Source organism: Semicossyphus pulcher, unplaced genomic scaffold (assembly GCF_022749685.1).
Source record: "Semicossyphus pulcher isolate SPU_LCO1_2020_fin unplaced genomic scaffold, fSemPul1.0.p SCAF_10, whole genome shotgun sequence".
NCBI lineage: Eukaryota > Metazoa > Chordata > Actinopteri > Labriformes > Labridae > Semicossyphus > Semicossyphus pulcher.
In genome coordinates this window covers 15,262,813-15,273,392 of record NW_027211604.1, presented here as the reverse complement: position 1 = coordinate 15,273,392, position 10,580 = coordinate 15,262,813, and the positions used below count along the sequence as shown (strand labels likewise).

The 10,580-nt window shown below is 39.1% G+C and overlaps 1 protein-coding gene, 1 long non-coding RNA gene and 7 other non-coding genes across 9 annotated transcripts; 8 read left to right on the top strand and 1 right to left on the bottom strand.

Annotated features, from left to right (window-relative positions):
• Positions 1 to 286: 286 nt before the first annotated feature.
• On the bottom strand, positions 287 to 4,931 carry rab34b (RAB34, member RAS oncogene family b). The gene is made up of 10 exons (XM_069666348.1): positions 4,884 to 4,931; positions 4,632 to 4,723; positions 3,756 to 3,821; positions 3,155 to 3,256; positions 2,959 to 3,023; positions 2,795 to 2,846; positions 2,596 to 2,677; positions 1,946 to 2,036; positions 1,738 to 1,842; positions 287 to 348 (listed from the first exon to the last, which is right to left on the bottom strand). The coding sequence occupies exons 1-10, from the start codon at positions 4,929 to 4,931 to the stop codon at positions 287 to 289; spliced, it is 765 nt and encodes a 254-aa protein (XP_069522449.1).
• A 1,096-nt stretch (positions 4,932 to 6,027) lies between these two features.
• Positions 6,028 to 9,679, top strand: LOC138595068 (uncharacterized). The gene is made up of 13 exons (XR_011308451.1): positions 6,028 to 6,280; positions 6,646 to 6,697; positions 6,889 to 6,932; positions 7,144 to 7,212; positions 7,325 to 7,378; positions 7,565 to 7,637; positions 7,753 to 7,803; positions 7,999 to 8,071; positions 8,189 to 8,239; positions 8,437 to 8,504; positions 8,860 to 8,911; positions 9,099 to 9,154; positions 9,443 to 9,679. It is a non-coding gene; the product is annotated as an uncharacterized lncRNA (long non-coding RNA).
• Positions 6,738 to 6,809, top strand: LOC138605839 (small nucleolar RNA SNORD49). The gene has a single exon (XR_011309329.1). It is a non-coding gene; the product is annotated as a small nucleolar RNA SNORD49 (small nucleolar RNA).
• On the top strand, positions 6,994 to 7,067 carry LOC138605873 (small nucleolar RNA SNORD65). The gene has a single exon (XR_011309334.1). It is a non-coding gene; the product is annotated as a small nucleolar RNA SNORD65 (small nucleolar RNA).
• Positions 7,420 to 7,492, top strand: LOC138605898 (small nucleolar RNA SNORD65). The gene has a single exon (XR_011309340.1). It is a non-coding gene; the product is annotated as a small nucleolar RNA SNORD65 (small nucleolar RNA).
• Positions 7,851 to 7,923, top strand: LOC138605891 (small nucleolar RNA SNORD65). Its single transcript, XR_011309339.1, has one exon. It is a non-coding gene; the product is annotated as a small nucleolar RNA SNORD65 (small nucleolar RNA).
• LOC138605884 (small nucleolar RNA SNORD65) lies at positions 8,287 to 8,359 on the top strand. Its single transcript, XR_011309338.1, has one exon. It is a non-coding gene; the product is annotated as a small nucleolar RNA SNORD65 (small nucleolar RNA).
• Positions 8,699 to 8,776, top strand: LOC138605847 (small nucleolar RNA SNORD49). The gene has a single exon (XR_011309330.1). It is a non-coding gene; the product is annotated as a small nucleolar RNA SNORD49 (small nucleolar RNA).
• Positions 8,954 to 9,027, top strand: LOC138605880 (small nucleolar RNA SNORD65). Its single transcript, XR_011309336.1, has one exon. It is a non-coding gene; the product is annotated as a small nucleolar RNA SNORD65 (small nucleolar RNA).
• Positions 9,680 to 10,580: the final 901 nt, after the last annotated feature.

Sequence of the window (10,580 nt, the reverse complement as noted above, 5' to 3'; positions counted from 1 at the left end):
TTTATTTGTTGTAACCCTGGTCAGCAGAAAAAACATTCCTGAGAGGATTTCTGCTTGTTTACAGCTAAACTTCATTATGCTAAACCTACAACTACATCCCTCTCAGGCTGCTGGCAGAAAACAAGTACAACGTCATTATTTTGATGTGACACTGCTTTTTTTTAAAGGGTCGATTCATGGCATCCACACTGAGCATGCTGAGTCCATATTTCAGATGTCTCCTTCATTGTGACTTTTTGCTGTGTAGTCGTTGCAGCGTATCCAGGCAGCTGTTGGTTCCCTCTCATCAGCAGCAGTTCGACCTCCTCTTGGAGGGTTTGTGATTTGCTTCGGTGTTGTCTGTGAGCCCTGGGACGGACGAAATAAAAAAACACATTTGGTATTCAGATAAACAATTTGAGCTACAGTGGTAAGTGGTTTGAATAATAAAGATGGACAACATACAATGTATTTCTTATGTTCAACAAATTCCATGTAAAGATCAAAACAGGCAATGATTAACCCTACAAACATTTTCTAAAGCTTTGAAAAACACATGAATGAGGCACATTGTCATATTGACACGTTACTTTGTTACAATGGACACGGATGACCTGGAGGTCGTAAAGATAAGCATGTGTTTGTAAGGGAGGCTGAGTGTAAACAGAGGTTTGTTTGTTTACAGATAGAACTCAGGAAGGCAGCTTTAACCTTATGGCCTAACAAGCAAACACACAGTTTACTACTGTTTGAGTAACAGTTACAAAGTCAGTCTTGCTTAAACATAAGTAACTAAGTCACACTCAAATTAGTGATGATCTGAATATCAGGCCTGCAGCCTCCTGCCTGTGACCGAATCACAGCCGTGATGATATGAAGTACAACAGCACTCCCGCCAGTGTGATATTGCTTTTATACAACAGTTATAAAGACAGCAAATAGTCGTAAACAGTCAAAATCAGAAACAGATTGTTTTTGCTCCACCAACTCAACTAGTTCCACAACTGAACTGAAACTGGACTGTTGTTGCCAAGCAACCCAAACATTCTCCTGCCCTCTGTGTCTACAGGTTACCACAGATCAGCTGTTTATTATCACAAACATTTATCTGTAGGTTTTTATTGATCATCAACCAGTGAAATAAGAGTCTGCTGTTTGATTCAGAGGTAGCAGTTTGATTAATGTAGACATAAAGGTGCTGTAATGTTAATTAACAGTATTCAGAACACCTGGCTGAGGCGGAGTGATGTTGTTCTATATATCAGCACTCATAGAATGCCTCTTATCCAATCAGAACTAACAGTTGTATAATGTCATTTATTTTAGTTTTTATACTTCCTACATCTTTACATCATCACTAGATGACTATAATGGACTACAAATGGACCACACACAGTGAGTAGATGTGAACGATGGACGAACACATTGTGGATTTGTCATAGATTTGTTGACAATAAAAAATAAACCTTCTTTTTAATTTATGTTCTTATCCCCTTATTAGACATGCAAGAGCCACAGAATAAAGACTGAAGCTGTGCTGGGTCCATGCGTGTCATGAGAAAAACTGATTTTCATGCTTTAACTACAACTGATAAACGTTCCTCTGAGAAAATTCTTCTCCTTTGACCTTTTAAAGCTTTAGTTAACCACGCTGCATAGATTAGAAAATAAATCAACATACAACTTAGACTGTTGTCTCACTTAGAGCATGGTATTTAAAGATACAGTGGTTCCCAGATATTCGGGAAACTGACTCACTGATGATGTCACCATGCCTCGAGCCACTTTTCTCCAGCTCCGATAAAACATTGGCCTCAAAAGTCAGAGAGGCGACACGGAAGAAGAAATCCCTGACACCGTCTCCTGGATCAATAAAGAGACACAGTCAGATGAAACAGAAAATAAAAGCCGGGTCTGGTGGTGGGAGGAGAGGACTCGCTCGTGGTAATGTGTGTTTGAGTCCCACCTGACTTGGCAGACACAGCCCAGTACTCTGCTTTGATCTCCTCTGAGAGCCTGATGGCTTCCTGCTCGACGTGAGCCAGCTGATCAAGAGACTGAGGAGAGAAACAGAGAGAGGAAGGGGAAAAAAGGCCATTGGTCACTCTATAATGAGACTGATCAGAGACTACAGGTAAGATATTTAGATCTGCAACAATAAGCAAAATGAATCGCCATCTGTTTGGATAATCAAAGCAGAAACGTGGAGACGCGGATGGTTCCATGTCAGTTTTTCTTGGTTTAGTAAATTGATCATTTTGAACTCTTGTTGGGACAAACAAGACATTTGATGTCACCATGTTGACTCAAGTCAATCGTCTTGGATTTTTAATGAAGCTTTATAGACCAAGCAATAATCAAAAGTAGTTTTCCTTAAGATAAAAAAATGTTGGTTGTAGACCTTAAAATTTAGCAAGAAATTTCAGACATTTATGAAAAAAAATCACCAGAAATACAGCAATAAAACTGAACCCACATTAAAACTTAGTTTATCATTTACAAATTATATTTAAAAAAAATAATTTGACTTGTGAAACAGTCTCAAACCCAAAGATGTTCAACTCACAATGATATGAAACTACTTTGTTTGTAATGTTTTGGATAAATTTCACTCACACTGAGGTCCTTCTTGGTTCCAACCAGGAACAATAAAACACTGGATGGGTCATTTTCCTTCATGGCATCCTCCAGCCACTGCCTACACCGACACCGACACACACACACACACACACACACACACACACAAACCTCATTACCAGACTTCAAATGGCCTTTTAATGGTACAATAATGAGATCATGATGGGTTGGTCCTTACCTGGCGTGGTCTAGAGAGCTCACACTGCTCAAGTCAAACACCACTATGATGGCTGAAAGAGCAAAGAGACAACCAGTATGAAGACAATAAAAACAATAAAAACATGGTGACTTTGTTTCGGTATAATATGTAACAGTATACTGTAGGGACTGAGCTCCATTCACCTTGTGCTCCTCTGTAGTACGTTGAAGCGATGCATTTGAATCTCTCCTGACCGGCTGTGTCCCACCTGAAACATGCACAGATGATTCACACATTTAAACAGGCCTTGTTGACCCGTTTAGCCCAAAGTTGTAAGTGAATTAGAATTAGGAAAAGAGTCTGTAAGCTGAGTGCTCCTCTGTGTGGCGACGTACTCACAGCTGTAAACTGAAGGGAACACCGAGCACTTCGAAGCGCTCCATCTCAAAGTCCACCCCGATGGTTGCTTTGTAGTTCTTTTCAAACGCACCCTTACGAAACCTTCAGGAAAAAGAGTTAATCTACATATTTTAGCAAAAACTAGGTCAACTTTACTCATCTTAAAGTTTAAAATTTTCACCAAAAAAACCTGCTAAATATCATCATAGTCTTTCCAGGTCAGGAGAACCGATAAAGAAGGTTTATTAATAGACTCTAGCCTCTTTGTCTCAGTCCTATATCAAGCTGTTATTCAGTTAGACCCTTAAAGATGACTTGGATCTTTCCTCAGTAAACTTCATCACATGCAGACTCTATTTAGACATCTGAAGCTTTGATAAAGTTACTGAACATCACGCATGCTTCAGTTGAAATCATCAGTGTTTCTGTCGGAGCAGGCAGACTCTCAGAAATGTCAAATTAAAAGCACTGAGCTATTTTAGCCATCTACTGTAGCACCTCAACATGATACACAATTAGGCCCATTGGTCTTCAAATTTATAAACGTCTAAAAAATAGTACAAAAATCAAATTGATGTACATATCAATGAGCGCTCCTTACCTGCTGATCAGACATGTTTTCCCAACAGCCACATCTCCCACTACGATGACCTTGGCGATGTTAAAGCTGGTGACAGAAAGCCAAGAACATCATCGGTTATGATCAATAACCTGCAGACGCAGATTAAAAATGAATCATTTTAATAATTTGATTGGTTTAAATTGAAGCAGCCTCTTCCCTGATCACACAAATTATGCGGGATTTGGTCTGATTGCAGCCCTCTTTAGCTTTGTAAAAGGCCTGTTATCTGATTATGTTTGATTACAACATTTATTTACAGCCTGGAATAGAACAGCACAGTGCTTTTAGCTAATAGAAGGGAGAAGCATCATTGCCAGAGGGGACTTTGCTGGGTGGTCAGGAGGAGTTTGGAGTGCTTAAGAGTATCTGTGAAGCCTTCTTTTATTATCAACAAATGAAAAGGCTTAAACTAACAATTTAGTAATCGTGCTTAAAGGTATTGTCTGCAATTTGTGCTGCTCCCTGCAGCAGGAAATGTGTATTACTACCACATAAATGCCCAAATTACACAAGCAAGGTTTGCTAAAAGAGACATTTTCTTTAGATAATGTTATAAATTCTTGTCCAGTTTGTTAAGATTGACAGCTCTTAGTGTTGTAAAGCTGGAGGGAGTGATGAACTTGTTGATTTTGGTCTCTTTTTTTTTTTTACGTGACTTATTTGCCATTAAATATACCAGTCTTATCCTCGAAATAGACCACGTCATGGGTGTGGTGCATGGCTGTCAGCTGACACAGAGACATAGCATGACTTGGGCACTGCCTCAACTAATTTCATTCAAACAGAGTTTGTAAAGACTTTGTGAAGCTTCAGGATGAAGGGTGAACCATCTCATTAACCCTTCTGTGACCTTACCTCACCGTATCTGCCTTCTGTACCTGGCAAACAGCCTTCACCTGTGGGTGGAAGCCATCTTTGGTATGCAAGGCTGCATTTGGACTAAAACACTGTGAAGAAAGTGGAAACAGAAAGAAACTAAGAGAAAGAGGCACAAAAATGAGAACCATCCAAACCTAAATTATCCCTGCCTACATCGGGCTCATTATGTATAATTAATTTCGGATTGTCCAATTGGGGAAATTATGGGGGAGTGTGTGTGTAACTCACCTTTGGGAGCTGAGTTATGATGCGGTCCTTTTTTACAGGTGGCAACATGCTGCTGCAGTAGGTTAATGCACACACTCACACACACACATTCAGACACAAACACACACTCTCAAGCTGTCCCTCTCACTGACAGCAAACACACTTTTCCTTCACTTGTGTTTTGTTTCTCACCACTCCCTCCTTCACAAAACCAAGGACAACAAAATAAAGGTCCTCCAAGTTTTCCTGAAATAAAGCAAATACAAGAAAGTTGTTTTTTTTAACTGTATTATTTTGCATCAGGAAAAAAAAGTTTGCATTGAACTACAGTCAACATTTATCCCTGATTGACCCATCAGGAATATATGGATCAAATTATTTTGTGGTAACTCTTTAGCAACAGAAACATTGGCAATCAAAACCTTTTTTTGTTTCCTTAAGTGACATTTGTCATGGGTCATTTTGTAGGTAACGGATTAAAGGTGTGGTAGAAAGTGTAGTATACTTGCAAATAAGATAATAAAACATTAGTAGACCAGAATAAAAGAAAGACCAGTTCCAAACACAGAACTAAAGTTTAGAGAAGGCTAAGTTTAATAGCTTTACCTTAAAATGCTGTATAGTTTAAGGCTGGAGAAATGTGTTCCGAGTCTGGGGATGTGATGTGAAATCCAAAGTCGACCGAGAAAAACAAATCCAGAACAAAATGACGCTCACAGCAAAGAAGTGACTCTTCAGACAGAAAAACATGCAATTAATGAGACTCTATGAAATTAGTGAACTGTGAGTAACCTGTGAAACAGCGCCACCCTGCGGCTGCTGCTTCCTTAACATACCTTATTTTGTGTAAACCCTGATAAGATGTGGTTTTTAACTCAATATTTTTCAATTATTATTGTTTATTTTATTTCGGTTTTTTATTTGGCATGTTTAGTTAGCAGAATGTAGTGAGTATGCTATACAATAAGGAAGTTAAAAATGGATGTATCTTCGTGAATGTAAAGCATAAAGTCATGATGTCTCCACTCCGATACAGCAGGTGTTGCCAGAGCGCCTTTCACACCGGTTTGTTGCGCGCCAGAATCCTGAAGAAGATGACGTCATTTTACTGCGACGCTGCTCTGCGTTTAAAAACTTCGCCAATGCGTAGCTGCTGCCTCTTTTCAGTTTGTTAGTTGGGGTGAACACTGTGTCCGTGCCCGGCAGATTTCTGTTAAATGGGAATAGCGTGGCCAGTTAATACAAGGACACAGTATTAATCCACTGTTCAAACAACTTGTTTGGTGGTTTATAATTTGTGACTTAAGTTAAAACGTGATATTTGCTAGCTAAAGTGTAACGGTAGCGTTAGCATTGCTGTGACGGGCCTCAAGCAGCCACGTGCAGAGGACTGAAAGATGGAGAAGAGAAAAGACAAAGTGAGATACGGTGTTTTTTCTTTCCTTGTCAAGATGATTCGTATGAAATTGCAAATATTGAACATTTTTTTTCCCCCCCGTGTACATATTCATTTACCCTTTAAATGTTAGTACAGATCCTATTGCACTTTAAGATCCGACTTCCGTGTTTGTAACAATTGCTCTCTAAGCTTTTAGATATATGAACAGATATGTGGATATTCAAACTAAACGTGTAGAGACCTTCAATTATTAAATGAATTGAGAAATCTGATATCCCAAAAATCTAATTCCCTATAGGCTGATGTGTCCAATGGATTTTGTTTTGCGTTCTTTTGGTCCAAGGCAGCAATGCTAACTTCTTTTATTTTTTATTTGTTCCTCAGATGGCCCTAAATCTGGCAGCTTTTTCCATGAGTCATTTTGGACACATGAGAGGTGAGTAACAATGAAATAAATAAGCTTGTCTTGAAACTGTGTCAATGATGAAAACTGTGAATAGGAAGTGCCGTCTGATGCGACAACTGACGATGTTTCATACTCACTGTTCTGAGCCTTATTAAACTGCAATTTCCTATGTCTGTGCTGCTGTAGAAAAACTTTAAGTAATACATTATTTCATTTCACAGCTAAGAATGAGGTCCATTGAAGATGAGAGAAAATCAAGACTGAGGTTGGTTTTTCTTTCTAAAAAGGCTCTTAAACAGAGTAAAATGTGCTTAAGCCATTTATTGTAATGATGAAATCTAAACTGAAATAGCTGGAATTACCGGCAGATTGTTCAGTGGTGACTCTCGGTTTTCTGAACATTAGATTATGCAGTTTTGTCTTGATAAATGGACTAAATATGACCTAACAAGTTGTATCATTTTTCTCTTCTGTAGCTGGGAACTTGAGTAAGCTGCCATAGGAGATGTGAAGGCCAGGAAAATGCACCTGCTGGTGTTCGATGGGTAAGCTTGTGTCTTTTTAGTTTGCTACTTAAAGTAAAAAGGTGTGGCTTCCTGAGTAAACAAGTCAGTCTTCTCTGCTGCTTATCTAACGTCTCTTTCCCTTCTCTTCCAGGTTGCCTTGACGCACTTTGTATGCTCCAAACTAAAGATGATTCCCTTTTTGAAGGTACGTTTATACTGTGTATTTAAAATGAAAGGCTGCTAATGTTGTGATGAAACTTAAACTAAATAGCTGGAATTACCGTCAGATTGTTTAGTGGTGAGAATTGGTTTTCTGAACATTAATTATGTAGTTTTGTCTTAATAGATTGACTTAATGTAACTTAATGAGTTAATCATTTCTCTTCTGCAGCTGGGAACTTAAGTGAGCTGCCATAGGAGATTTAAAGGCCAGGACAATGCACCTGCTGGTGACTGTTTGATGGGTAAGCTTGTGTGTCTTTATTAGTTTGGTACTTTACCTCAAGTAAAAGGGGTGGCTGCCTGAGGAAACGAGTCTCCCTTTTCTGCTGCTAATTCAATCTTTCCTCTTTCTTCCAGGTTGCCATGCTGCACTTCATATCCTCCCAACTGAAGATGATTCCTTTTTTGGTAGGTAAATTTATACTGTGTAATTACAATGATAAAGGCTGCTACTGTTATGATGAAACCTAAACTAAATAGCTGGAATTACCGTCAGATTGTTTAGTGGTGAGAATTGGTTTTCTGAACATTAGATTATGTAGTTTTGTCTTAATAAATTGACTTAATGTAACTTAATGAGTTAATCATTTTTCTCTTCTGCAGCTGGGAACTTAAGTGAGCTGCCATAGGAGATTTAAAGGCCAGGACAATGCACCTGCTGGTGACTGTTTGATGGGTAAGCTTGTGTGTCTTTGTTAGTTTGATACGTTACCTCAAGTAAAAGGGGTGGCTGCCTGAGGAAACGAGTCTCCCTTTTCTGCTGCTTATTCAATATCTTTCCCTTTTCTTCCAGGTTGCCATGCTGCACTTCATATCCTCCCAACTGAAGATGATTCCTTTTTTGGTAGGTAAATTTATACTGTGTAATTACAATGATAAAGGCTGCTACTGTTATGATGAAACCTAAACTAAATAGCTGGAATTACCGTCAGATTGTTTAGTGGTGAGAATTGGTTTTCTGAACAGGAAATTGAAAAGTCTGGAATGGACTTGATCAGTGCTTGTTTTTAACATTAAGGTTTCTATTTTCTGGTTCTTTAGATTCCTCAGCAAGAAAATGATTCATCTCAGAGGGTTCAGCTGCAGCCACAACTTTCAACATGATGCTTGTAAGTTTCTTAATTTAAAATATCAGCTTTTATTAGCTCACCTCTGTACAAACTGATTTGAGTTGAGAAATGTGTTCTTCATACTTGTAATTTGCCTAATAGTACTGAAATCTTAAATACAAGTTTCATGTTGTACAGCGGTGAGTTAAATAGAAGCATAGTGTACAGAAGCAAATGAAGCCTAGAGTAGCTTTGACAGTGATGAAAACCTGGAATAGGAAGTGCCGTCAGATGCGACAACTGAAGATTTTGTGTAATCCTTTTTTCTGAGTCTTTTAAAGCTACACACTGAAAGAAATTTAGTTTTCAAAATGCATTCTTCAATCTAATTTTCACAATTCTGTTTGTATGACAGGTGTCATCCTGCCAGGCCGAGCCTGTCTCCTGAAGTCTGCAGTCTTTGACAGGTAGCTTTTATGCATTTATACACAAATGGCAGCCATCTTTTGTTATGATGAAATCTAAACTGAAATAGCTGGAATTACCGGCAGATTGTTCAGTGGTGACTCTCGGTTTTCTGAACATTAAATTGCAGCTATACACTTAACTCGCGTTAAACAATTGGAGACTTACTTCATTTCTCTCATTCTCCAGATGTGCAGCAAGTGGTTGCAGCGACTCTTCCTCAGTGTTCCTGCAAGCTGCATGTGGTAAGACATGTTAGTGATTTATAAACTAACAGTGTTGTATTTTCCTTTTTAATAGACAGCTAGGCATTTTTCTATGGTGCTGAAATGTCATCAGATTGGCCCAAGTTCCCTGCTGCTCCCCCCAGTTTTTATGCAATCACTTCCTTTTATTAAAAACAGTTTATTAACCTGCTAGGTGTTGACTTCATTTAGTAGTTATCGTAACTCTGATATAACCATCAATGTTGAACTTCTTTAACCCAGAGTACACTGTGTTCAAAATCTAATCTGGCTCTCTTCTCAATGCAGGTGGGGACATGAACACTGGTGTGAAGATGGATGTCAATGTGGTTATTGAAATCATGCAATATGTAATTGCAATAAAATGCCTGGCTTGAATCTGTCTGTTGTTGAACCAGCACATCTTTACAAGAACATGCTAGAACTAGTGTAGAACTGCTCTAAAGTTGTTGCCTCTAGCCCTTTGCAAGAAACTGGAACATCAAACTAAGTGTAAAACCTCTTGGGTTGGCTATAAAAATCCCTTCTGACTTTAACTTTTGTGTCAGTATCATTGTTTTTCATGGCCTCCTGGCACAAGGTTCTCTGGCATGACAAGTAGAGATGTCCATTCTCATTCACTTCAGTGACCCGGATCTTCGGATCTCGTTCAGCTGAACGATTCGTTCATTACTTTCGTTCACCAGGTCGTTCAGTGACATTTCCGTTTTACCCGTAACTCACTCACTCTCACTCGTTCACGAACAATACGGCTCCCATTGCATTACTGGTCTACTTGGCCCAACTTGCCCATTACCAAACCTGACATTATAATTTCTAAAATAAATAAACATAGTTTAGTTTGTGTTCATCTGTCAGTGGTTTACACATCTGTGAATTGACCTGTATACACAGATGCACCTAATCGGGTCGCTCGCTTCGTTCAGTGAACGAGAATGGTCTTCGTTCAGTGAACGAGAGCGAGGGAGAGACAGAGAGAGAGACGATCAGTCAAGCGATTCGTTCAGTCGTTCTAACCAATGATGGTGATTTGATACATTAGATGTGATACAAACAGCCCTCCTCTGAAATGCAATTGGCTCGTGCTAACATCAATCAGTCTGGTTTCCTAAAACAAGAAGTGGGGAGCCGCGAGCGGAGCCAAGTGAACGAAATGAATGACTTTGATGCATGAAAATGAACGGATCATTCCGTTCACTGAAAAGATTCGTTCTTTTTGAACGAATCGTTCAGGACCGAAACATCTCTAAACAAGTGCTGTGTTCGAATTGCCATACTATACTAGCAGTATGTACAGATGTGGTCAATATGTAGTATGCAAACAAAAGCAGAATGGGCGGTTTGGTTCGGCTTTTAGTTTTGTTTATTTCCGCTTTCCAAAACCGGAAACGTAGCATACTGCAAAATTTGAGAAGCTCCTCCTACC

What these genes read in the sequence shown, in the direction of transcription:
- rab34b (XM_069666348.1), bottom strand. Translation starts at nt 4,931, where the DNA reads ATGTTGCCACCTGTAAAAAAGGACCGCATCATAACTCAGCTCCCAAAG. An exon ending in CAGAAGGCAGATACGGTGAG is followed by an intron (nt 3,822 to 4,631) that starts GTAAGGTCACAG and finishes TTCTGTCACCAG; the next exon opens with CTTTAACATCGCCAAGGTCA. An exon ending in GAGGCATGGTGACATCATCA is followed by an intron (nt 349 to 1,737) that starts GTGAGTCAGTTT and finishes CGTCCGTCCCAG; the next exon opens with GGCTCACAGACAACACCGAA.